A 27,719-nucleotide genomic window follows, 5' to 3' on the forward strand; every position below is an offset into this window, starting at 1 on the left:
TCCTTGTGATGAATGTACGGTTTGGCCTCTTCGCACATTTGCTTAGGTATGGCAGACCAATCCCCTTTGAGGATGCAACCCTTTACCACCGATAAAATCAGGTCCTGGCTGGTCCAGATCTTAACTTGTTGAGCTGTGACAGGGGTTCCTTCACTCTCAAAAGCATCCATGATTAACATTAGATCCACCGGTTGTGGCGTTTCCACCTGCGGTGTGGGCAACGGCAACCGGCTTAAAGCATCGGCACAATTCTCTGTGCCGGACTGTGGTGAATGAGATAATCATAGACAGCTAATGTCAGCGCCCACCTTTGGATGCAGGATGAAGCGTTGTTATTGATACCTTTGCTCTCGGAAAACAATGAAATGAGCGGCTTGTGATCAGTCTCTAATTCGAACCTCAGACCAAACAGGTATTGATGCATCTTTTTAACACTGTACTCATACGCCAAAGCTTCTTTTTCTACCATGCTGTAGGCTCTTTCCGCTTTAGACAAACTTTTGGATGCATACGCGACAGGTTGAAGCTTCCCCGACTCATTGGCTTGTTGGAGCACGCAACCAATTCCATATGATGATGCTTCACAGGCCAAAACTAAACATTTACATGGGTCATAATGTACCAGCAGCTTGTTCGAGTAAAGTAGATTGGTGACTTTCTCGAAAGCTCTATCTTGCGATGCGCCTCATACCCAGTTGTCGCCTTTTTTCAATAGCATGTGCAGTGGTTCTAGAAAGGTGCTCAATTTAGGTAAGAAGTTACCAAAGTAGTTCAGTAGACTCAGGAACGAACGCAGCTCTGTCACATTTTGTGGGTTGGGTGCATTCTTGATGGTCTTGCTCTTCACATCAGTAGGTCTGATGCCATCAGCGGTGATTTTCCTCCCAAGGAATTCGACCTCCGGTGCCATGAAGACGCACTTCGAGCGTTTAAGTCTGAGTCCCACACTATCCAAACACAGTAGAACCTCTTCCAGGTTGTTCAGATGTTCCTTGGAGTCACGACTGGTGATCAGGATGTCATCTTGGAACACTACAGTTCTGGGAACGGACTTCAGTAGACTTTCCATATTCCTCGGGAATATTGCTGCAGCCGAGCAAATTCCAAAAGGGCACCTGTGGTAAATAAACAGTCCTTTGTGCGTGTTAATGCACGCAAGTCTCTTCGACGTCTCGACCAACTCCTGTGTCATATAGGCCAACGTCAAGTCAGTTTTGTGAACGACTTCCCTCTGGTTAGCGTTACAAACAAGTCATCAGCCTTCGGTAATGGGTACTGATCTTGTTTCGAAACCCTGTTGAGCGTAGCCTTGTAGTCTCCACAGATTCTGACTGTGCCATCACTTTTCAGCACAGGAACAATGGGGCTGGCCCATTCATTAAATTCGACCGGTGATATGATCCCTTCACGCTGGAGTCTGTCCAGTTCGATTTCGACATTCTTCCTCATCATATATGGCACTGCCCAAGCTTTATGAAAGATGGGTCTTGCATCTGAGTCCACGTGGATCTGCACCTTGGCTCCTGTGAAGTTGCCGATACCCGGTTCGAACAGCGAGGGGAACTTGCTCAATGCTTGGGCACATGTATCTTCCTCCGATGACAACGCCTTTATGTCGTTCCAGTCGCATCTGATTTTCTCCAACCAGCTCCTGCCGAGTAGCATTGGGCCATTGCATGGAACAATCCACAGCGGTAACTCATGAACCGCACCGTTATATGACACATTAATTTGTGCACTGCCAATCACCTTTATCATTTCTTTGGTGTACGTGCGCAGCTTAGCGATAACAGGGCTCAGCCTGGGCCTCACAGTCTTAGTATCCCACAGCTTATTAAATGCCCTCTCGTTCATGATCGATTGACTCGCCCCCGTGTCCAGTTCCATCGATACCAGTATCCCGTTAAACTTCACATTAATCAAAATTGGTTTACTTTTGGTTATGAAGGAGTACAGTCCATACACTTCCTCTTCTGGCATCTCGGATTGCATATCCAGATCCACGCTAGTCTGACTCTCATCCTCCACGTGATGTGTCGCAGCTCGCTTGCTCATCTGCAGACACTTGTGCTGGAGATGCCCCACTCTCAGACAGCCTTTGCAACTATATTGCTTAAATCGGCACTGCTGGTGCCGATGATTTCCCCAACAACGCCAACACGATACATTCCCGCTGGCGGACTTTGGGCAGCCACAGGTTTCGCGAACGCTATTTGCTTTAGACTCCTGTCGTCACCATACATGATTGAGCGATCTGGACGGCCCTTTTTAAATCCAACTGCTCCACCGCCAAAAGTTTGCGCAGGATCACCCCGTGGTTGATACTGATAACAAAGAAGTCCTGCAGCATGTCTGCCAACACCGTCCCGAACTTGCACGGTCCCGCTAGACGTCTCAGGTCGGCAACGAATTCTGCCACGCTCTGGCCCTCCGATCGAACGTGTGTATAAAACTTGTTTCTCGAGATGATGATGCTGTCGTCTGGCTTGAGGTGTTCCTGTACCAATGTACACAACTCCTCGTATGTTTTTTCTGTTGAATCACTAGGCATGAGTAGATTCTTTATCAGACCGTAGATCTTTGAACCGCACAGTGAGGAACGTGGCCCGGCGCTGATCTGCATCGTCGGCCCCCTTCATTTTGTTGGTCATGAAGTACTGGTTCAAACGGCTCACAAAGCCTGCCCAATCTTCTCCCTCCACGAATCGCTCTAAAAATCCAGTCATGCTTATTTTGCAAATAAAGGTTCTTGTATTCTCATTGCCAAATAAAGGTTCAAACTGAGTACTGTTTAACTAAGCAAGGTACAACCATGGCTCTGCTTTATTTAGGCCCAAAGCGCCTGACTCTCAAAATGGCTGGCCTTTTATACCTGAGCAGCACCATGTGCATGCTGCTCAGTGGCCTCCAATAATGACGCCATCTGGTGGCTACAAACAGAATGTACACACATGACACAGTTGCAGCCACCGTCTCAGATGCTGGCACTGCGCGGAATTTAGAGGATAGCTTAGAGGCAGGATCTGCATGTGGTGAGTCATCGGGCATGTGTGGGCTACAGCCAGGGCAGGGGGTAGCACAAGTACCAGCTCACAGGAGGGTAAGGTCGCACGCAGATTCTGCTGCAGAGGACTCAAAGGAGGACTTCAATGGGGTGGCCTACGGAAGAACACCGATTGGAATATACAACAAAGTGCGTGGTGCATGGGCAGGCCTGCCAGAAAGCCTGAGTGCACTGTCAAGAAGCATGGAGGAGTCCAGCACAAACTTTTCACAGGGCTTTGCACAGAGCTTGAAGCCCATCTTTTCCAGCATGGAAGGGGTGGGTAGATCCATTAGTGCACTTTTGGACCAAACCATCATGCAGCGTCTGATGGCTGATGTCTCAGTTTCCATTGCAGCACAAGCACAAACCACGCTACCTTTGACTGCTGCTAGCGTGGATGGGTTTACCAGTCTGGAAAGAGCTTGCAGAGTGGCACAGCATTCCAGCTATCTGCCCTCAAACAGATGGTTAGGAATGCTGAGGTGCCGACGCGGGGGAGTGGCAGTGGCTCCATGGAGGCCGAATCTGCTCTCCTCTCAGGATGACAGTATTCGTCCTCCCACCACTGCCACTCCATCAGTGCCCTTGCTGTTGCCTGTCAGCCAGCCAGCCAAGACTGCTGCCGCCCATGTCGAGGTGATGAAGTCCGCAGCTGGGCCTTCTTGGCCCAGAGGTGCCCGAGGTCATCCTGCGAGGTCGTCTGCAGTGTCCTCCACTGAAAGTCAGCAGCCTTCCACCAGCCATGCTATAGCCACTAGGGTAGCACTTTGTAGGAGCAGTAAGACAGGGTACACTGAAGACAGGCACTATGGGAATGCACAAGGCTGATTAGTTGACTTTGTTATGTTAAATTGGATGGATTGATGGATAAAATGGGATTGAAATGTTTCTTTTGTAGTGGCTTTTATTTCAGCATAGTGGCCAAGAGAACACTATTATGGTCCGTAACAGAGGGAAGGTAAGGTGTGGGACTATTGTTGATTGTGGAATTAGGGTTGCATTCACTCTTACCGCAGTCAGATGAGTCAATCACGGAAAGCCCGGGCAGAAAAAGGCAGTCTAGGTTGCCTCCTCCCTTCCGTTTCCTCCTCTTCCGCTTCCTCCTCCTCCGCTTCTATTTCCTCGTCCTCCTCCTCCTCTTCCTTCTCCTCAGCTGGTCACCATATGGCTGGTGGCAAGGGCTGTGCCTTCACAATGGAGAGTTTGTGGAGCATGCAGCAGACTACAACGAATCTTGAGACACCTTCTGCTGAGTACCACAGGGCTCCTCCAGAGCGGTCCAGGCAGCAGAAGCATTGCTTAAGGATGCCAATGGTCTGCTCTGTCAGATTTCATGTAGCAGCATTGCTCTCATTGTACGCATGCTGCCCACGCGGAGTCATGAGCCAGGTGGTCAGTGGATAGCCCTCGTCGTCCACTAACCACCCTCTGGTTTGTCATGGTGGCTCAGATACTGATGGTATAGAAGACTGCCACAGAATGAAGGCATCGTGACGGCTGACAGGATACCAAGCTTGGACCCGCATTATTCGCTAAGTATTGTCACACACCACCTTTACATTCAGAGAGTGGTAACCTTTGGGGTTGCAGTACATCTCGGCATTTAGATACGGTACCCACAAAGTCACATGCATGCAGTCGATGGCGCCCTGCGCCATGGGGAAGCCTGCTATCCTGGTAAAGCCACATGCACACTCTGCCTGCTTCTCTCTGGTCAGAGAGAAGACAATGAAGACTCCTCTCCTGGCACAAAGAGTTACTGTCACCTCTCTTATGCAGCAGTGGACAGCAAACTATGGGATGTTACAGATGTCGCCTGCTCCAGCCTGGAAGGATCCCAACACGAAGAAATTCAGGGCCACAGTCACCTTCACAGCCACTGGAAGCGCTGTCTTTGCCCTAATGTGAGGCTGCAGGTCTGGTTGCAAGAGGTGGCAGAGTTCTGTGTGAGTACTTCCTTCATAAAGCGCAGATGCCTCACACACTGCTCCTGGCTCAGGTTGAGGTAAGAGAATTGCTCTCGGAAGACCCTGGGTGGAAAAGGCCTCCTCCTAAGAGCCCTTTCCCCCCCTCCTCCTCTCTCTGCGAGCAGCTTGTCCTCTTCGCTGCCTATGCTCCATCTCCCTGACATTCTGCAGGCCAAGTGGGATGACAACTAGAACACCCATGACTTGGAGCAAATGGTCTGACCAGAATCCTTGAAGTCAGAAGCATGGCCTTCACCACTTGTCGTACCACTCCCTGTCACCTCACCAACTTTAAACAACTCTAGGAACCTGCAAATGCTTCCACAAACTTACACAGAGCCAGGAGGAATTAATCAGTGACTCATGAGAGTGGTTGATGATCCCTTTAAATATAGCTGGTAGGAGGTCCTTGCAGCAGCTGAATGCTTGTTCAGCTGTGTGAGGTGAGCACAGGGCGTTATTTCCAGCACTGAGAACGAAAATGGCAGCCCTGCCGTCAAATCAGCATTGCACGCTGATTGACGTCTCAATCTACCTACTTTACATATTTCTGCCACACACTCCTAGCGTCGACGCTATTGCCTTCACCATGGTACCGTCCGGCGTTGCCCACACCAGAATTGTGCGGGTGCTGTTCAGACGCCATTTTCAACCCAAAATGGCACCCAAAGTGCCCAAACAACAGGTGTTCTGCAATCGAATTCTAGGCCAGATTATTTTGCCACAGGAATTAGTTTAGGCAGAGACTACCGCAACTTTTAAGGGAAGAGTAGATAAAAATTTGAAGCAGAGGAAAATACAGGGCTATGGGGAGAGAGTAGGAGGATGGGATTAGGTTTGGTTTGCTCGAGCAACAAATTGGCACAAATACAATATGCTGGATTGTTTCTTTCTGTGCTGAAAACTTCTGTGGTTCTAATAGTATGGCAAGGAGAGCTCAGACATGTGCCATGCTCCTCCTGTGCTATGTGGGAACTCAGGGACGCTTCCAGTGTCCCTGACGACTACATGTGCAGGAAGTGTATCCTGCTGCAGCACCTGACAGGCCGCATTGTGGCACTGGAGCTGCGCATGGATTCACTCTGGAGCATCCGCGATGCTGAGGATGTCGTGAATAGCACGGTTAGTGAGTTGGATACACCGCAGCTAAAGGTTACACAGGCAGATAGGGAATGGGTGGCCAGCAGGAAGAGCAGTGGAAAGAAGGTAGTGCAGAGGACCCCTGCGATCATCACCTTCCAAAATAGATACACCATTTTGGGTACTGTTTGCGGGGGGGGTGACTCATCAAGGGAGGGCAGCAGCAGCCAAGTTCATGGCATCGTCGGTGGCTCTGCTGCACAGAAGGGCAGGAAAAAGAGTGGGAGAGCTATACTGGTAGGGGATTCTATTGTAAGGGGAATAGATAGACGTTTCTGCGGCCGCAATCGAGACTCCAGGATGGTATGTTGCCTCCCTGGTGCAAGGGTCAAGGATGTCTCGGAGCCGCTGCAGGACATTTTTGAGGGGGAGGGTGAACAGCCAGTTGTCGTGGTGCATATAGCTACCAACGATATAGGTAAAAAATGGATGAGGTCCTATAAGCTGAATTTAGGGAGCTAGGAGTTAACTTAAAACATAGGACCTCAAAGGTACTAATCTCAGGATTGCTACCAGTGCCACGTGCTAGTCAGAATAGGAATTGCAGGATAGCCAAGATAAATACGTGGCTTGAGGAGTGGTGCAGAAGGGAAGGATTCAAATTCCTGAGACATTGGAACTGGTTCTGGGGGAGGTGGGACCAGTACAAACGGAACGGTCTGCACCTGGGCAGGACCGGAACCAATGTCCTAGGGGGAGTGTTTGCTAGTGCTGTTGGGGTAGGGTTAAACTAATATGGCAGGGGGATGGGAACCTATACAGGGAGACAGAGGGAAGTAGAACGGGGGCAGAAGCAAAAGATAGAAAGAAGAAAAGTAAAAGTGGAGGGCAGAAAAACCCAAGGCAAAAATCAAAAAGGGCCACATTACAGCAAAATTCTAAAGGGGCAATGTCTGTCAAAAAGACAAGCCTGAAGGCTCTGTACCTCAATGCGAGGAATATTCATAATAAGGTGGACGAATTAACTGCGCAGGCAGCAATTAATGAATATGATATAATTGGCATCACGGAGACATGGCTTCAGGGTGACCAAGGCTGGGAACTCAACATTCAGGAAGGATAGACAGAATGGAAAAGGAGGTGGGTAGTGTTGCTGGTTAAAGAGGAAATTAACACAATAGTAAGGAAGGATATTAGCTTGGAGGATGTGGAATCTGTATTGGTGGAGCTGTGGAATACCAAAGGGCAGAAAAAGCTAGTGGGAGTTGTGTACAGACCACCAAACAGCAGTAGTGAGATTGGGGACAGCATCAAACAAGAAATTAGGGATGCGTGCAATAAAGGTACAGCAGTTATCATGGGTGACTTTAATCTACATATTAATTGGGCTAACCAAACTGGTAGCAATACGGTGGAGGAGGATTTCCTGGAGTGTATTAGGGATGGTTTTCTAGACCAATATGTCGAGGAACCAACTAGAGGGCTGGCCATTCTAGACTGGGTGATGTGTAATGAGAAGGGACTAATTAGCAATCTAGTTGTGCGAGGCCCCTTGGGGAAGAGTGACCATAATATGGTAGAATTCTTTATTAAGATGGAGAGTGACACAGTTAATTCAGAGACTAGGGGCCCAAGTTTCCACATGATTCGCGCCTGATTTTTAGGAGCAACTGGTGGAGTACGGACTATTTTAGAAACCGCAATTCTCCACATTTTTTTTTCTGCAGTTCTAGTCAGGTAGAACAGTTCTAGTCTAGAACAGAATTTTTTCTTCAAAAGGGGGCGTGTCCGGCCACTGACGCCTGATTTGAAAGTTTCCACAGTGAAAATGTACTCCAAACTAAAGTAGAATGGCGCCAGTGAAGATTTTTGTAGAACTGAAAAAACCTGTTCTACACATTTAAAAAATCAGGCGCAGGTTACAAATTAGGCGTCCAGAACGAGGTGGGGGGGGGAAGGGAACTCATTAAATTTGACAATAAATCCTTATTTATACTTCTACAAGTATTATACAAATAAATCCAACCTGAATAAACATTTATAAGCCAAGAAAAGATTAAATAAACCATCTTCCTACCTGTGTGAAAGTGCTTCAGCCAGGGAGAATTCTGCAGCTGTTCGTGCCGCTGAGCGAGGGAGGGAGGGGGGAGGGAGGGAGAGAGAGAGAGGGGAGGGAGGGAGAGAGAGAGAGAGAGGGGAGGGGGAGAGAGAGAGAGAGGGGAGGGAGGGAGAGGGAGAGAGAGAGAGAGAGGGAGGGGAGGGGAGGGGAGGGGGGGTCGGGGGAGCGGGGGTCGGGTCGGGGGGGGGGGAGCGGGCCTCGGGTCGGGGAGCGGGCCTCGGGTCGGGGCGTGGGGTGGGGGGGGGGAGAGCGGGTCTCGGGTCTCTGTCGGGGCGGGGGGGAGCGGGTCTCGGGTGTCGGGTCGGGGCGGGGGGGGGGGAGAGCGGGTGTCGGGTCGGGGCGGGGGGGGAGCGGGTCTCGGGTCGGGTCTGGTCGGCGGGGGGGGGGGGGGAGCGAGTGTCGGGTCTGGTCGGGCGGGGAGCAGGAGCTGGCCGTGGGAGGAGCCTCATTCACGCAGCCCCAGTGAGGCCATTGGGCCAGGGCTAGGGGCTGCGTGCTTCGGGCCCCTCCCACACAGTTCGGCGCCTGGAGCTACTGCACTTGCGTGCCGACTGTAGCGCGCATGTGCAGAGGTCCCGGCACTGTTTTCAGCGCAGGGACCTGGCTCCGCCCCCCCACAGCTCGTGCCGGCTGCGCCGAGTGCCACAGGACCTGTAAGTCGGTGGAGACTACCGAGGATCTTTTTAGGCGCTGTTTTAGGCGCGAAAAACGGGCGCCCAGCTCGGAGGGGCGCCCGTTTTTTTTCTTGTGGAAACTTGGGCCCTAGGATCCTGAATTTAAGGAAAGGTAACTTCGATGGTATGAGATGTGAATTGGCTAGAAATAGACTGGCGAATGATACTTAAAGGGTTGACGGTGGATAGGCAATGGCAAACATTTAAAGATCACATGGATGAACTTCAACAATTGTACATCCCTGTCTGGAGTAAAAACAAAATGGGGAAGGTGGCTCAACCATGGCTAACAAGGGAAATTAAGGATAGTGTTAAATCCAAAGAAGAGGCATATAAATTGGCCAGAAAAAGCAGCAACCCTGAGGACTGGGAGAAATTTAGAATTCAGCAGAGGAGTACAAAGGGTTTAATTAGGAGTGGGAAAATAGAGTATGAGAGGAAGCTTGCTGGGAACATAAAAACTGACTGCAAAAGCTTCTATATATATGTGAAGAGAAAAAGATTAGTGAAACGTAGGTACCTTGCAGTCAGAATCAGGTAAATTTATAATGGGGAACAAAGAAATGGCTGACCAGTTGAACAAATACTTTGGTTCTGTCTTCATGAAGGAAGACACAAATAGCATCCAAAAATACTAGGGGACCGAGGGTCTAGTGAGAAGGAGGAACTGAAGGAAATCCTTATTAGTCGGGAAATTGTGTTAGGAAAATTGATGGGATTGAATACCGATAAATCCCCAGAGCCTGATAGTCTGTATCCCAGAGTACTTTAGGAAATGGCCCTAGAAATAGTGGATGCATTGGTGATCATTTTCCAACAGTCTATCAACTCTGGATCCGTTCCTATGGACTGGGGGGTAGCTAGTGTAACAACACTTTTTTAAAAAGGAGGTAGAGAGAAAATGGGTAATTCTAGAACGGTTAGCCTGACATCACTAGTGGGGAAAATGTTGGAATTAATTATTAAAGATGAAATAGCAGTGCATTTGGAAAGCAGTGACAGGATCGGTCCAAGTGAGCATGGATTTATGAAAGGGAAATCATGCTTGACAAATCTTCTAGAATTTTTTGAGGATGGAACTAGTAGAGTAGACAAGGGAGAACCAGTGGATGTGGTGTATTTGGACTTTCAAAAGGCTTTTGTCAAGGTCCCATACAAGAGATTGGTGTGCAAAATTAAAGCACATGGTATTGGGGGTAATGTACTGACATGGATAGAGAACTGGTTGGCAGACAGGAAGCAGAGTCGGGATAAATGGGTCCTTTTCAGAATGGCAGGCAGTGAGTAGTGGGGTGCTGCAGGGCTCAGTGCTGGGACTCCAGCTATTTATAATATACATCAATGATTTAGATGAAGGAATGGAGTGTAATATCTCCAAGTTTGCAGATGACACTAAACTGGGTGGCGGTGTGAGCTGTGAGGAGGATGCTAAAAGGCTGCAGGGTGACTTGGACAGGTTAGGTGAGTGGGCAAATGCATGGCAGATGCAGTATAATGTGGATAAATGTGAGGTTATCCACTTTGGTGGCAAAAACACGAAGACAGAATATTATCTGAATGGCGGCAGATTAGGAAAATGGGAGGTGCAACGAGACCTGGGTGTCATGGTACATCAGTAATTGAAAGCTGGCATGCAGGTACAGCAGGCGGTGAAGAAGGCAAATGGTATGTTTGCCTTCATAGCTAGGGGATTTGAGTATAGGAGCAGGGAGGTCTTACTGCAATTGTACAGGGCCTTGGTGAGGCCTCACCTGGAATATTGTGTTTAGTTTTGGTCTCCTAATCTGAGGAAGGACATTCTTGCTATTGAGGGAGTGCAGCGAAGGTTCACCAGACTGATTCCCAGGATGGCAGGACTGACATATGAGGAGAGACTGGATTGACTGGGCCTTTATTCACTGGAGTTTAGAAGGATGAGAGGGGACCTCATAGAAACATATAAAATTCTGATGGGACTGGACACGTTAGATGCAGGAAGAATGTTCCCAATGTTGGGAAGTCCAGAACCAGGGGCCACAGTCTAAGGATAAGGGGTAAGCCATTTAGGACTGAGATTGAGGAGAAACTTCTTCACTCAGAGAGTTGTTAACCTGTGGAATTCTCCACCGCAGAGAGTTGTTGATGCCAGTTTGTTGGATATATTCAAGAGGGAGTTAGATATGGCCCTTAAAGCCAAAGGGATCAAGGGGTATGGAGAGAAAGCAGGAAAGTGGTACTGAGGTGAATGATCAGCCATGATATTATTGAATGGTGGTGCAGGCTCGAAGATCCAAATGGCCTGCTCCTGCACCTATTTTTTATGTTTCTATGTTTAAGAAGTCACACTTCCTGCTCAAAATTCCTGATGTTGGACAGGGAGGAAAGCTTGAGTTCTGAGGAATTTGGGGCAGGGAATCTGATTGTACTAGGATTCTGTCCCATTTCAACAGGGTGTTTAAATTCCATTTGGCGGGGGTGGAGGTTTGGTGGAATAGGCAGGCCATGGGCAAATCTTTCACCTGTGTCTGACGGGAGCAGTCTGGGGGAGTTCCTGACCTTACCAGGGAAATTCCACCCATCACATTGAGAATTGACATGCGCATATTGAAGCATGTGAAAAGGCCCCAAACCTCTACTAGAGAAAGGAAGTTGAATGCAAAAGGTATCAATTATCTTTCCAATGAGGACAGCTTGTTCTATTGAGAGCGAAAGATCTGAAGAGAATTTTCTTTGGGGTTTCGTCAAGCCTGCTCCATGACTAGAGCAGGATAGTGCCAATCCAACATTCTAGTTGGCGGTATGGTACAAGTGCCACTGATGCACCTTTGCAGGCACGATGCACCCACCCCTGCCACGCAATTGACATCACCCCTGGAATTTGGGCTGGGGTCTCCGGCTTGGGGCTAAAGTAGATTGGTATTACAATCTGCTGGAAAAAATGTGTGGAGTAGATCCCTAGGAATTTCAGGATTTTAATTCCAATTTGAGCCAGGTTGTTTAGATGGGGATAAGAACACAAGAACATAAAAAATAGGAGCAAGAGTAGGCCATTTGGCCCCTCGAGCCTGCTCCACCATTCAATAAGATCATGGCTGATCTTCTACCTCAACTGCACTTTTCTGCACTGTCCCCATATCCCTTGATTCCCTTAATATCCAAAAAATGTATCGATCTCTGTGGTGAATATACTCAACGACTGAGCCCCCCAGCCCTCTGCAGTAGAGAATTCCAAAGATTCACCACTCGCTGAGTGAAGAAATTTCTCCTCACCTCAGTCGTAAATTGCTGACCCCTTATACTGAGACTGTGACACCTGGTTCTAGACTCCCCAGCCAGGGGAAACAACCTCCCTACATCTACCCTGTGGAACCGGCTGAAGGGACTCCAAGGCCAGAGTTCAATCCGCCGAAGGGACTCCGAGGCCGGCGCTGAACCGGCTGAAGGGACCGAGGCGTGGCGTTGTCTTATACTCCCAACCAACTTTTAATTAATTTTTAAACTTTTAACGAATTTTTAAACTTATTAAACAATTTGAGAGAACTTTTAAAACTTGCATTTTAGACTCTCAATCGAAATACTTTTAAATATCTTTTATTAATCTACATCTCTGACTTTTAACAACTTTTTGAAACTTTTTAAATTGGGGAAACTTTTATAATCTATTATTGATTTACATCTTAGACTTTTAACAACTCTTAGAAACGTTTTAAAAACTTTTTAACAACTCTTAGAAACTTTTGAAATAAATTGGGAATCTTTATCTACTTTTAACTTTTAAAATAACTTTAGAAGTCACCTTCCTAATGCCTGCCCCCCAACATAGCCTTGGGCCATCTACCATCAATAGCGCTACCCGGCTTGCGGCCAACACTTCGCTGTAGGCAATTAGGCTTATAGAGCTGTGCCTGGTCTCCAGTTACCTTGGACCCCCTTGCCACTGGACCAAGACCTCGTTCAGCTAAGCCCGTGTGGTTGCCGGTGTGCAGCGGCCACCCCACGTTAAAAGAACTCAGGCACAGGCATCTTCCACTTCATCAGTATGAAGTTCAGGACCTGGAACGTCAGGACCCTCATGGACAATCCCAATAGCAACAGGCCGGAACGCCGCACTGCCATAGTTGCCAGCGGGAGCTCGGAGCAGTCAGTCGAGGAGGCGGGAGCTCGGAGCAGCGCGAGTCCGGGGTCGGCGAGAGGCCTATAAAGGCCAGCGGGAGCTCGGAGCAGTCAGTCGAGGAGGCGGGAGCTCGGAGCAGCGCGAGTCCGGGGTCGGCGAGAGGCCTATAAAGGCCAGCGGGAGCTCGGAGCAGTCAGTCGAGGAGGCGGGAGCTCGGAGCAGCGCGAGTCCGGGGTCGGCGAGAGGCCTATAAAGGCCAGCGGGAGCTCGGAGCAGTCAGTCGAGGAGGCGGGAGCTCGGAGCAGCGCGAGTCCGGGGTCGGCGAGAGGCCTATAAAGGCCAGCGGGAGCTCGGAGCAGTCAGTCGAGGAGGCGGGAGCTCGGAGCAGCGCGAGTCCGGGGTCGGCGAGAGGCCTATAAAGGCCAGCGGGAGCTCGGAGCAGTCAGTCGAGGAGGCGGGAGCTCGGAGCAGCGCGAGTCCGGGGTCGGCGAGAGGCGTACCGGTGCAGCTACAGGGAGAAGGCAAAAAAACAAAGGTGACGTCACAGCCTAGGGGGTAAGTGATTGGCTGGTGATTGGTGAGTAGTTTTTCTTTTTCTTCTTATATTGGTCAGTAACTTTTAACATTGTTATTACCAGTTTAAGTGTATCTAAGGGTTAAGTCATGGCAGGAGAGCTCGGTCGGGTGTTATGCTCCTCCTGTACCATGTGGGAACTCAGGGACGCTTCCGGTGTCCCTGACGACTATGTGTGCGGGAAGTGTATCCGCCTCCAGCTCCTGACGGTCCGCGTTACGGAATTGGAGCTGAGGGTGGATTCACTCTGGAGCATCCACGATGCTGAGAATGACGTGAGTATCACGTGTAGTGAGTTGGTCTTACCGCAGGGAAAGGGTCCACAGCCAGATAGGGAATGGAAGACCAGCAGGAAGAGTAGAGCAAGGAAGGTAGTGCAGGGGTCCCCTGCGGTCATCCCCCTGCAAAACAGATACACCGCTTTGGGTACTGTTGAGGGGAATGACTCATCAGGGGAGGGCAGCAGCAGCCAAGTTCATGGCACCGTGGCTGGCTCTGCTGCACAGGAGGGCAAGAAAAAGAGTGGGAGAGCGATAGTGATAGGGGATTCAATTGTGAGGGGAATAGATAGGCGTTTCTGCGGCCGCAACCGAGACTCCAGGATGGTATGTTGCCTCCCTGGTGCAAGGGTCAAGGATGTCTCGGAGCGGGTGCAGGACATTCTGAAATGGGAGGGAGAACAGCCAGTTGTCGTGGTGCACATTGGTACCAACGACATAGGCAAAAAAAGGGATGAGGTCCTACGAAACGAATTTAAGGAGCTAGGAGCTAAATTAAAAAGTAGGACCTCAAAAGTAGTAATCTCGGGATTGCTACCAGTGCCACGTGATAGTCAGAGTAGGAATCGCAGGATAGCGCAGATGAATACGTGGCTTGAGCAGTGGTGCAGCAGGGAGGGATTCAAATTCCTGGGGCATTGGGACCGGTTCTGGGGGAGGTGGGACCAGTACAAACCGGACGGTCTGCACCTGGGCAGGACTGGAACCAATGTCCTCGGGGGAGTGTTTGCTAGTGCTGTTGGGGAGGATTTAAACTAATATGGCAGGGGGATGGGAACCAATGCAGGGAGACAGAGGGAAACAAAAAGGAGCCAAAAGCAAAAGACAGAAAGGAGATGAGGAAAAGTGTAGGGCAGAGAAACCCAAGGCAAAGAACAAAAAGGGCCACTGTACAGCAAAATTCTAAAAGGACAAAGGGTGTTAATAAAACAAGCCTGAAGGCTTTGTGTCTTAATGCAAGGAGTATCCGCAATAAGGTGGATGAATTAATTGTGCAAATAGATGTTAACAAATATGATGTGATTGGGATTACGGAGACGTGGCTCCAGGATGATCAGGGCTGGGAACTCAACATTCAGGGGTATTCAACATTCAGGAAGGATAGAATAAAAGGAAAAGGAGGTGGGGTAGCATTGCTGGTTAAAGAGGAGATTAATGCAATAGTTAGGAAAGACATTAGCTTGGATGATGTGGAATCTATATGGGTAGAGCTGCAGAACACCAAAGGGCAAAAAACGTTAGTAGGAGTTGTGTACAGACCTCCAAACAGTAATAGGGATGTTGGGGAGGGCATCAAACAGGAAATTAGGGGTGCATGCAATAAAGGTGTAGCAGTTATAATGGGTGACTTTAATATGCACATAGATTGGGCTAGCCAAACTGGAAGCAATACGGTGGAGGAGGATTTCCTGGAGTGCATAAGGGATGGTTTTCTAGACCAATATGTTGAGGAACCAACTAGGGGGGAGGCCATCTTAGACTGGGTGTTGTGTAATGAGAGAGGATTAATTAGCAATCTCATTGTGCGAGGCCCCTTGGGGAAGAGTGACCATAATATGGTGGAATTCTGCATTAGGATGGAGAATGAAACAGTAAATTCAGAGACCATGGTCCAGAACTTAAAGAAGGGTAACTTTGAAGGTATGAGGCGAGAATTGGCTAGGATAGATTGGCGAATGATACTTAGGGGGTTGACTGTGGATGGGCAATGGCAGACATTTAGAGACCGCATGGATGAAGTACAACAATTGTACATTCCTGTCTGGCGTAAAAATAAAAAGGGGAAGGTGGCTCAACCGTGGCTATCTAGGGAAATCAGGGATAGTATTAAAGCCAAGGAAGTGGCATACAAATCGGCCAGAAATAGCAGCGAACCTGGGGACTGGGAGAAATTTAGAACTCAGCAGAGGAGGACAAAGGGTTTGATTAGGACAGGGAAAATGGAGTACGAGAAGAAGCTTGCAGGGAACATTAAGGCGGATTGCAAAAGTTTCTATAGGTATGTAAAGAGAAAAAGGTTGGTGAAGACAAACGTAGGTCCCCTGCAGTCAGAATCAGGGGAAGTCATAACGGGGAACAAAGAAATGGCGGATCAATTGAACAAGTACTTTGGTTCGGTATTCACTAAGGAGGATACAAACAACCTTCCGGATATAAAAGGGGTCAGAGGGTCTAGTAAGGAAGAGGAACTGAGGGAAATCTTTATTAGTCGGGAAATTGTGTTGGGGAAATTGATGGGATTGAAGGCAGATAAATCCCCAGGGCCTGATGGCCTGCATCCTAGAGTACTTAAGGAGGTGGCCTTGGAAATAGCGGATGCATTGACAATCATTTTCCAACATTCCATTGACTCTGGATCAGTTCCTATGGAGTGGAGGGTAGCCAATGTAACCCCACTTTTTAAAAAAGGAGGGAGAGAGAAAACAGGGAATTATAGACCGGTCAGCCTGACCTCAGTAGTGGGTAAAATGATGGAATCAATTATTAAGGATGTCATAGCAGTGCATCTGGAAAATGGTGACATGATAGGTCCAAGTCAGCATGGATTTGTGAAAGGGAAATCATGCTTGACAAATCTTCTGGAATTTTTTGAGGATGTTTCCAGTAAAGTGGACAAAGGAGAACCAGTTGATGTGGTATATTTGGACTTTCAGAAGGCTTTCGACAAGGTCCCACACAAGAGATTAATGTGCAAAGTTAAAGCACATGGGATTGGGGGTAGTGTGCTGACGTGGATTGAGAACTGGTTGTCAGACAGGAAGCAAAGAGTAGGAGTAAACGGGTACTTTTCAGAATGGCAGGCAGTGACTAGTGGAGTGCCGCAAGGTTCTGTGCTGGGGCCCCAGCTGTTTACATTGTACATTAATGATTTAGACGAGGGGATTAAATGCAGTATCTCCAAATTTGCGGATGATACTAAGTTGGGTGGCAGTGTGAGCTGCGAGGAGGATGCTATTAGGCTGCAGAGTGACTTGGATAGGTTAGGTGAGTGGGCAAATGCATGGCAGATGAAGTATAATGTGGATAAATGTGAGGTTATCCACTTTGGTGGTAAAAACAGAGAGACAGACTATTATCTGAATGGTGACAGATTAGGAAAAGGGAAGGTGCAACGAGACCTGGGTGTCATGGTACATCAGTCATTGAAGGTTGGCATGCAGGTACAGCAGGCGGTTAAGAAAGCAAATGGCATGTTGGCCTTCATAGCGAGGGGATTTGAATACAGGGGCAGGGAGGTGTTGCTACAGTTGTACAGGGCCTTGGTGAGGCCACACCTGGAGTATTGTGTACAGTTTTGGTCTCCTAACTTGAGGAAGGACATTCTTGCTATTGAGGGAGTGCAGCGAAGGTTCACCAGACTGATTCCCGGGATGGCGGGACTGACCTATCAAGAAAGATTGGATCAATTGGGCTTGTATTCACTGGAGTTCAGAAGAATGAGAGGGGACCTCATAGAAACGTTTAAAATTCTGACGGGTTTAGACAGGTTAGATGCAGAAAGAATGTTCCCAATGTTGGGGAAGTCCAGAACCAGGGGTCACAGTCTGAGGATAAGGGGTAAGCCATTTAGGACCGAGATGAGGAGAAACTTCTTCACCCAGAGAGTGGTGAACCTGTGGAATTCTCTACCACAGAAAGTAGTTGAGGCCAATTCACTAAATATATTCAAAAGGGAGTTAGATGAAGTCCTTACTACTCGGGGGATCAAGGGTTATGGCGAGAAAGCAGGAAGGGGGTACTGAAGTTTCATGTTCAGCCATGAACTCATTGAATGGCGGTGCAGGCTAGAAGGGCTGAATGGCCTGCTCCTGCACCTATTTTCTATGTTTCTATGTTTCTATGAACTCAGACGTTTTGACATTGACATCGCCGCCCGAAGCGAGACCCGGCGGACAGGGGAAGGCCAGTTGAAGGAACATGGTGGAGGTTACACCTTTTTCTGGAAAGAGAAACCAGAGGCAGAACGTCGCCTTCATGGAGTCGGCTTTGCCGTCAAGAATGAGCTGGTCGACCGCCTCAAAGACTCCCCCTGTGGTGTTAACGAACACCTCATGACTCTCCGTATCACCCTATCTCGGAACCAATGTGTCACAGTCATCAGTGCATACGCCCCTACACTCGATGCAACGGATGAGGCTAAAGAGGGTTTTTATTCCAACCTTGAGACATCCTTGTCCCACATCCCCACGGGCGACAAATTGATCCTCCTGGGTGATTTTAATGCCAGGGTCGGCAAAGACACAGCCCTCTGGGGAGGCATGATTGTCAGAGAGGGGGTAGGGAAAGCCAACTCCAGCGGTACCCTACTCCTGACAAATTGTCCAGAACATGAACTCCTCATCACCAACACCCTGTTCCGCCAGAGGGACAAATACAAGGCATCATGGCAACACACTTGCTCCAAACACTGGCACCTGCTCGACTATGTCATCGTCTGAGCCAAGGATCGCAAGGATGTGCGCATCACCCGCGCCATGACAGGAGCTGACGACTGCTGGACAGACCACCACCTAATCCGATCCATCATTAACATTAACATAGCCCCAAAGCAGAGGGGACAGCAGAAGCAGTTCTGCAAAAAGGTTAATGCCGGGGCACTTAAGAAACCCAGCTAAGAGAACCCTGTACAGCCAGTACCTCACAGCCAAACTGCCGTGCCTTGATGACCCTGAGATGGTTAATCCCCATAGCGCTTGGTCTGCCCTCCAGGCCTCTATAACCAGTGCCTGTGAAGAGACACTTGGTCACTCAATCAGAAAACATCAGGACTGGTTTGATGAAAATGATCAGAAGATTGAAGAACTAATAGATCACAAGCGCAAAGCATTTCTGAGTCTCAAGCAACAGCCTAACTTGGGAGCTGCAACACAACATTACAGACGGCTCAAGGCTCAGGTCCAACAAAAAACTAGGGACCTAAAGAACAGGTGATGGATGGAGAAAGCACAGGAGATACAACAACTGCAGCGAAGAATCTTCACATATCGACAGCCACGATATGCGAGGATTCTTCGCTGCAGTCATGGCCACCTACAGTCCAAATGTCCAAGCCCCCACCCACTCCTGGCCAAGAACGTGGAAACACTCATCAAGGACACCGAGGCTGTCAGGGCCCGATGGAAGGAGCACTTTGAAGATCTCCTCAATCGAGACTCTGCCTTTGACTCGAGTGTTCTCGATTCTATCCCACAGCATGTGACCTGCCACCAACTCAGTGAAACTCCAACGTTGCATGAGGTAGGCAAAGCCATAAAACAGCTTAAGAATAACAAGGTTATGGGTGCGGATGGAATCCCTGCTGAGGCGCTAAAATATGGCGGAGAGGCGCTGTTGGCGCGGATACATAACCTCATCTCTCTCATCTGGAGGGAGGAGAACATGCCGGGAGATCTGAGCGATGCAGTGATTGTGACCATTTTTTAAAAGGGGGACAAGTCCGACTACGGCAACTACAGGGGAGTCTCCCTGCTTTCAGCCACTGGGAAAGTTGTCGCTCAAGTTCTCCTCAATCGTCTTCTCCCTGTGGCCGAGGAGCTCCTCCCGGAATCACAATGCGGATTTCGTCCCCTACGGGGCACAACAGACATGATCTTTGCAGTCCGACAGTTGCAGGAAAAATGCAGGGAGCAACGCCAGCCCTTATACATGACCTTTTTCGATCTTACAAAGGCCTTTGACACTGTCAACCATGAGGGTCTATGGGGCATCCTCCTCCGTTTCGGATGCCCCAAAAGTTTGTCAACATCCTTCGCCTGCTTCACGATGACATGCAGGCCGTGATCCTTACCAACGGATCCATTACAGACCCAATCCACGTCCGGACCGGGGTCAAATAGGGCTGCATTATCGCTCCAACCCTCTTCTCAATCTTCCTCACCGCCATGCTCCACCTCACAATCAACAAGCTCCCCGCTGGAGTGGAACTAAACTACAGAATCAGTGGGAAGCTGTTTAACCTACGCCTCCTTCAGGCCAGGTCCAAGATCACCCTAACCTCTGTCGTTGAGCTACAGTATGCGGACGACGCCTGTGCCTGTGCACATTTAGAGGCTAAACTCCAGGATATAGTCAATGTATTCACTGAGGCATATGAAAGTATGGGTCTTACGCTTAACATCCGTAAGACAAAGGTCCTCCACCAATCTATCACCGCCGCACAGCATTGCCCTCCAGTCATCAAGATCCACGGCGCGGCCCTGGACCACGTGGACCATTTCCCATATCTCGGGAGCCTCTTATCAACAAAGGCAGACATTGATCAGAGATTCAGCATCGCCTCCAGTGCGCCAGTGCAGCCTTCAGTCATCTGAGGAAAAGAGTGTTTGAAGACCAGGCCCTCGAATCTACCACCAAACTCATGGTCTACAAGGCTGTAGTAATACCCACCCTCCTGTATGGATCTGAGGCATGGACGATGTATAGAAGGCACCTCAAGTCACTGGATATAGATCACCAACAATGTCTCCGCAAGATCCTGCAAATCCCCTGGGAGGACAGGTGCACCAACATCAGTGTCCTCGACCATGCTAACATCCCCAGTATTGAAGCACTGACCACACTCTATCAGCTTCACTGGGCAGGCCACATAGTACGTATGCCAGATACGAGACTCCCTAAGCAAATGCTTTATGCGGAGCTCCTTCACGGTAAACAAGCCAAAGGAGGACAGCGGAAACATTATAAGGACACCCTCAAAGCCTCCCTGGTAAAATGCGACATCACCAGTGACACCTGGGAGACCTTGGCCGCAGACTGCTTTGAGTGCTGTTGAGGGGGATGACTCATCAGGAGTGGGCAGCAGCAGCCAAGTTCATGGCACCGTGGCTGGCTCTGTTGCACAGGAGGGCAGGAAAAAGAGTGGGCGAGCGATAGTGATAGGGGATTCAATTGTAAGGGGAATAGATAGGCGTTTCTGTGGCCGCAACTGAGACTCCAGGATGGTATGTTGCCTCCCTGGTGCAAGGGTCAAGGATGTCTCGGAGCGGGTGCAGGACATTCTAAAAAGGGAGGGAGAACAGCCAGTTGTCGTGGTGCACGTTGGTACCAATGACATAGGTAAAAAAAGGGATGAGTTCCTACGAAATGAATTTAAGGAGCTAGGAGCTAAATTAAAAAGTAGGACCTCAAAAGTAGTAATCTCGGGATTGCTACCAGTGCCACGTGCTAGTCAGAGTAGGAATCGCAGGATAGCTCAGATGAATACGTGGCTTGAGCAATGGTGCAGCAGGGAGGGATTCAAATTCCTGGGGCATTGGAACCGGTTCTGGGGGAGGTGGGACCAGTACAATCCGGACGGTCTGCACCTGGGCAGAATCGGAACCAATGTCCTCGGGGGAGTGTTTGCTAGTGCTGTTGGGGAGGAGTTAAACTAATATGGCAGGGGGATGGGAACCAATGCAGGGAGATAGAGGGAAACAAAAAGGAGGCAAAAACAAAAGACAGAAAGGAGATGAGGAAAAGTGGAGGGCAGAGAAACCCAAGGCAAAGAACAAAAAGGGCCATTGTACAGCAAAATTCTAAAAGGACAGAGGGTGTTAAAAAAACAAGCCTAAAGGCTTTGTGTCTTAATGCAAGGAGTATCCGCAATAAGGTGGATGAATTAACTGTGCAAATAGATGTTAACAAATATGATGTGATTGGGATTACGGAGACGTGGCTCCAGGATGAGCAGGGCTGGGAACTCAACATCCAGGGGTATTCAACATTCAGGAAGGATAGAATAAAAGGAAAAGGAGGTGGGGTAGCATTGCTGGTTAAGGAGGAGATTAAGGCAATAGTTAGGAAGGACATTAGCTTGGATGATGTGGAATCTATATGGGTAGAGCTGCAGAACACCAAAGGGCAAAAAACGTTAGTGGGAGTTGTGTACAGACCTCCAAACAGTAGTAGTGATGTTGGGGAGGGCATCAAACAGGAAATTAGGGGTGCGTGCAATAAAGGTGCAGCAGTTATAATGGGTGACTTTAATATGCACATAGATTGGGCTAACCAAACTGGAAGCAATACGGTGGAGGAGGATTTTCTGGAGTGCATAAGGGATGGTTTTTTAGACCAATATGTCGAGGAACCAACTAGGGGGGAGGCCATCTTAGACTGGGTGTTATGTAATGAGAAAGGATTAATTAGCAATCTCGTTGTGCGAGGCCCCTTGGGGAAGAGTGACCATAATATGGTGGAATTCTGCATTAGGATGGAGAATGAAACAGTTAATTCAGAGACCATGGTCCAGAACTTAAAGAAGGCTAACTTTGAAGGTATGAGGCGTGAATTGGCTGAGATGGATTGGCGAATGATACTTAAGGGGTTGACAGTGGATGGGCAATGGCAGACATTTAGAGACCGTATGGATGAATTACAACAATTGTACATTCCTGTCTGGCATAGAAATAAAAAAGGGAAGGTGGCTCAACCGTGGCTATCAAGGGAAATCAGGGATAGTATTAAAGCCAAGGAAGTGGCATACAAATTGGCCAGAAATAGCAGCGAACCTGGGGACTGGGAGAAATTTAGAACTCAGCAGAGGAGGACAAAGGGTTTGATTAGGGCAGGGAAAATGGAGTATGAGAAGAAGCTTGCAGGGAACATTAAGACGGATTGCAAAAGTTTCTATAGATATGTAAAGAGAAAAAGGTTAGTAAAGACAAATGTAGGTCCCCTGCAGTCAGAATCAGGGGAAGTCATAACGGGGAACAAAGAAATGGCGGACCAATTGAACAAGTACTTTGGTTCGGTATTCACGAAGGAGGACACGAACAACCTTCCGGTTATAAAAGGGGTGGGGGGGTCTAGTAAGGAGGAGGAACTGAGGGAAATCCTTATTAGCCGGGAAATTGTGTTGGGGAAATTGATGGGATTGAAGGCCGATAAATCCCCAGGGCCTGATGGACTGCATCCCAGAGTACTTAAGGAGGTGGCCTTGGAAATAGTGGATGCGTTGACAGTCATTTTCCAACATTCCATTGACTCTGGATCAGTTCCTATGGAGTGGAGGGTAGCCAATGTAACCCCACTTTTTAAAAAAGGAGGGAGAGAGAAAACAGGGAATTATAGACCGGTCAGCCTGACATCGGTAGTGGGTAAAATGATGGAATCAATTATTAAGGATGTCATAGCAGTGCATTTGGAAAGAGGTGACATGATAGGTCCAAGTCAGCATGGATTTGTGAAAGGGAAATCATGCTTGACAAATCTTCTGGAATTTTTTGAGGATGTTTCCAGTAGAGTGGATAAGGGAGAACCAGTTGATGTGGTATATTTGGACTTTCAGAAGGTGTTCGACAAGGTCCCACACAAGAGATTGATGTGCAAAGTTAGAGCACATGGGATTGGGGGTAGTGTACTGACATGGATTGAGAACTGGTTGTCAGACAGGAAGCAAAGAGTAGGAGTAAATGGGTACTTTTCAGAATGGCAGGCAGTGACTAGTGGGGTACCGCAAGGTTCTGTGCTGGGGCCCCAGCTGTTTACACTGTACATTAATGATTTAGATGAGGGGATTAAATGTAGTATCTCCAAATTTGCGGATGACACTAAGTTGGGTGGCAGTGTGAGCTGCGAGGAGGATGCTGTGAGGCTGCAGAGCGACTTGGATAGGTTAGGTGAGTGGGCAAATGCATGGCAGATGAAGTATAATGTGGATAAATGTGAGGTTATCCACTTTGGTGGTAAAAACAGAGAGACAGACTATTATCTGAATGGTGACAGATTAGGAAAAGGGGAGGTGCAAAGAGACCTGGGTGTCATGGTACATCAGTCATTGAAGGTTGGCATGCAGGTGCAGCAGGCGGTTAAGAAAGCAAATGGCATGTTGGCCTTCATAGCAAGGGGATTTGAGTACAGGGGCAGGGAGGTGTTGCTACAGTTGTACAGGGCATTGGTGAGGCCACACCTGGAGTATTGTGTACAGTTTTGGTCTCCTAACCTGAGGAAGGACATTCTTGCTATTGAGGGAGTGCAGCGAAGGTTCACCAGACTGATTCCCGGGATGGCGGGACTGACCTATCAAGAAAGACTGGATCAACTGGGCTTGTATTCACTGGAGTTCAGAAGAATGAGAGGGGACCTCATAGAAACATATAAAATTCTGACGGGGTTAGACAGGTTAGATGCAGGAAGAATGTTCCCAATGTTGGGGAAGTCCAGAACCAGGGGTCACAGTCTAAGGATAAGGGGTAAGCCATTTAGGACCGAGATGCGGAGGAACTTCTTCACCCAGAGAGTGGTGAACCTGTGGAATTCTCTACCACAGAAAGTTGTTGAGGCCAATTCACTAAATATATTCAAAAAGGAGTTAGATGAGGTCCTTACTGCTAGGGGGATCAAGGGGTATGGCGAGAAAGCAGGAATGGGGTACTGAAGTTGAATGTTCAGCCATGAACTCATTGAATGGCGGTGCAGGCTAGAAGGGCCGAATGGCCTACTCCTGCACCTATTTTCTATGTTTCTATGTTTCTATGACTGCTCGAGGTGGAGAAAGTCCATCTGGGAGGGCGTTGAGCTCTTCGAGTCTCAATGCAAAGAGCATGAAGAGGCCAAGCGCAGGCAGCGGAAGGAGCGCGCGGCAAACCAACCCCACCAATAGCTTCCCTCGACGAATGTCTGTCCCACCTGTAACAGGGTCTGTGGCTCTCGTATCGTACTGTTCAGCCATCAAAGAACTCACTTTGGGAGTGGAAGCAAGTCCTCCTCGATTCCAAGGGACTGCCTATGATGACCCTGTCAAGCCCTGTAAGAACTGTGTATGTTTCAATGAGATCACTTCTCATTCTTCTAAACTCTAGAGAATATAGGACTAGTCTATTCAATCTCTCCTCATAGGACAAACCCCCCATCCCAGGAATCAGTCTGGTGCACTTATCCTTCCTTAGATAAGGAGACCAAAACTGTACACAATACTCGAGGTGTGGTCTCACCAGGGCCCTATATAATTGCAGAAAGATGTCTTTACTCTTATACTCAAATCCTCTTGTAATAAAGGCCAACATACCATTTGCTTTCGTAGTTGCTTGCTGTACCTGCATGTTAACTTTCAGTGATTTGTGTATAAGGACACCCCCAGATCCTTCTGAACACCAGCATTTCCCAATCTCTCACCATTTAAAAAATACTCTGCTTTTCTATTTTTCCTACCAAAGTGGATAACATCTAATTTCTCCACATTATATTCCATTTGCCATGTTCTTGCCCACTCACTTAGCCTCTTGAAGCCTCTTTGCATCCTCCTCACAATTTACAATCCCACCTAGCATTGTATCAGCAGCAAACTTGTATATACAGGTACAACATCAAGAATGCAACTGTCTGAAAACCGGAATTGTCCGAAAACCGGACATTTTTGTGGTGGCCAAGATGGCGACATCGGGCAGCGAGGAACACGGAAACTGGTAAAAACCGCAGCGCCGGGGGGCCACGGGTGGCGAGAATCGGCGGGCAGCGAGGATCGGAGGGTCGGCAGGAGGCGAGGATCGGTGAATCACCTGGCGGCAAGAAGTGGAGGGTCGGCAGGCAGTAAGGAGCACCAGCAGCGAGGACCTAAATCTGAAAAAATCCGAAAACCGGCACGATCTCGATCCCAAGGTTTCTGGATTTCGGACATACTGATTTTCTTGTCCGAAATCCAGAAAATACGAAAACCGGCACGGTCTCAGTCCCAAGGTTGCCAGATTTCGGACGTTGTACCTGTATCACAAAAGCAAAATACTGCAGATGCTGGAATCTGAAATAAAAACAGAAAATGCTGGAAATCTCAGCGGGCCAGGAAGCATCTGTGGAGAGAAGCAGAGTTAATGTTTCGGGTCGATGACCCTTCGTCAGAACTGGCGAATGTTGGAAATGAACAAATTCTTCAGGAGCACTGAAAGGGGGAGGGGAGGAAAGAACAAAAGGGAAGGTCTGTGATAAGGTGGAAGACAGGAGAGATTTGTGAGACAAAAGGGATGAAGGGGCGACTTGAGATGATAATAGCAGAAGTTGGATATATTACATTTGGTCCCCTCACCAAATCATTGATATAGACTGTGAATAGCTGTCCCAAGCACTGATCCTTGTAGTACCCCACTAGTTACAGCCTGACAACCCGTAAATGACCTGTTTATTCCTACTCTCAGTTTTCTGTCCATTAACCAATCCTCAATCCATGCTAGTATATTACCCCCAATCCTATGAACCCTAATTTTGTTAATAACAACTTGTGTGGCATCTTATCGAATCCCTCCTGAAAATCAAAATACACCACATCCACTGGTTCCGCCTTATCTATTCTGCTCGTTACAACCTCAAAAAACAGATTTGTCAAACATGATTTCCCTTTCATAAATATGTGTCGACTCTTCCCAATCCTATTATTATTTTCTAAGTGCCCTGTCCACGTCCTTAATAATAGATTCTAGCATTTTCTCTACTACTGATGTCAGGCTAACTGGTCTGTAATTCCCCATTTTCTCTCTCTCTGTGCCAATTTGAGCGTGGCTCAGGTAACAATCCAGAGATTATTACCTGTGCGGTTCTGCGTTTTAATTTCGACCCCATCTCCTCAAACGCTCTCAGCAGAACCTCATTCTTAGTTCTACCCAAGTCGTTGGTTCCTTCATGGACCACAGCAATTGGATCTTCCCCCTCCCACTCCAAGTTCTTCTCCAGACGCGAGGAGACATCCTTTATTCTGGAACCAGGCAGGTAACACAACCTTCGGAATTCCCGGTTGCGGCTGCAGAGAACAGTATTTATCCCGCTGACAATGATGGGAAGGGAGGGGAATGGCAGGAACGAGGGAATTCTCCAAAGGGAAGGAGAATAGTGCACCCTAATGGCCAATTATTGCATGTCAGTCAGTGGCTCAGTTGGTAGCATGCTTGCCTCTGAGTCAGAAGGTTGTGGGTTCAAGTTCCACTCCAGAGACTTGAGCATGAAAATCTAGGCTGACACTCCAATGTAGTACTGAAGGACAGCTGCACTGGCAGAGGTGCCGTCTTTCGGATGAGACGTTAAACCGCAGCTCCGTCTACTTTTCAGGTGGACGTAAAAGATCCCATGGCACTATTTCGAAGAAGAGCAGGAGAGTTAACAGAGAGGAGATTTTGTAATAGTTAAGCTCACAACACAGGTCATATTCAGGAGGATGTTGCCATCTAAACTCTCATTACAATATTAATCACATTTACCAGATTATAATGAAATCACTTCTTTAGATCCTTACCCAAGCTGAACTTTTTGGACTCTTGAATATATGCCATTGCCCCAGAAATCTGCCCCTGCCTGCACATGCAGAGAGCAGCCTTCTTGTACACAGCACACTTATTGTAGACAATCTGAGCCAGGGCCATGCATGTGCCCAAGTTTCGCAGCTCAGTATCTCCATAATCGCAAATCACCTCTCCCAGAGCTTCAGAACACGTCAGTCTAACGAGGACAAGAGAAAGAAAAAATTTACCGAAGAATCAAAAGGGTTATAAATAAAAGAACAGAAAATACTCACAAGCTGTTGGATGTAATATGATCTATTAATTAAGAATATTAAAAGATGAAATTTAACTTCGGCGGTGCACACAAAATGGACAGTAGCTGATCAGCCAGCAATGGAAAAGAAAATCGGTCGGTCAATATAATGGGCGGTCAATCTGCTGTCGCTCATTTTGCACTCCCGCAGAAGTTGAATTTCATCCCCTTACATTCTGCTTATTTAGTACAATATTTCTGAATATTGTGTGGACTACTTAACCAGTGTGCATTATCTTTGGGAAGATGCAAGTCATTGGGGGAAAAATTGTGGTCGGAGACTTCCTACGGATGAACGCCTCCAACCCGAAAAAAAATCTACGAAAATACCTAATGGTCCCGGAGGAATGTAGGATTCCAGTTGGGGACCTCCATTCGCTGTGCAGCATATGGG

At 48.2% G+C, this 27,719-nt stretch overlaps 1 protein-coding gene across 3 annotated transcripts in view; it reads right to left on the reverse strand.

Annotated features, from left to right (window-relative positions):
• LOC139273133 (clathrin heavy chain linker domain-containing protein 1-like) overlaps window positions 1-27,719 on the reverse strand; it is a 170,878-nt gene that overhangs the window by 10,988 nt on the left and 132,171 nt on the right. For 2 of the 3 annotated variants that reach the window (XM_070889571.1, XM_070889570.1), the window contains exon 9: window positions 27,027-27,229. In XM_070889571.1, coding sequence (XP_070745672.1) covers window positions 27,027-27,229 — 203 coding nt within the window. Of the gene's footprint in view, window positions 1-26,568; window positions 26,867-27,026; window positions 27,230-27,719 lie in introns of those variants that run through there. The other variant, XM_070889572.1, reaches the window with a different exon arrangement.

Source organism: Pristiophorus japonicus, chromosome 9 (assembly GCF_044704955.1).
Source record: "Pristiophorus japonicus isolate sPriJap1 chromosome 9, sPriJap1.hap1, whole genome shotgun sequence".
Lineage (NCBI taxonomy): Eukaryota > Metazoa > Chordata > Chondrichthyes > Pristiophoridae > Pristiophorus > Pristiophorus japonicus.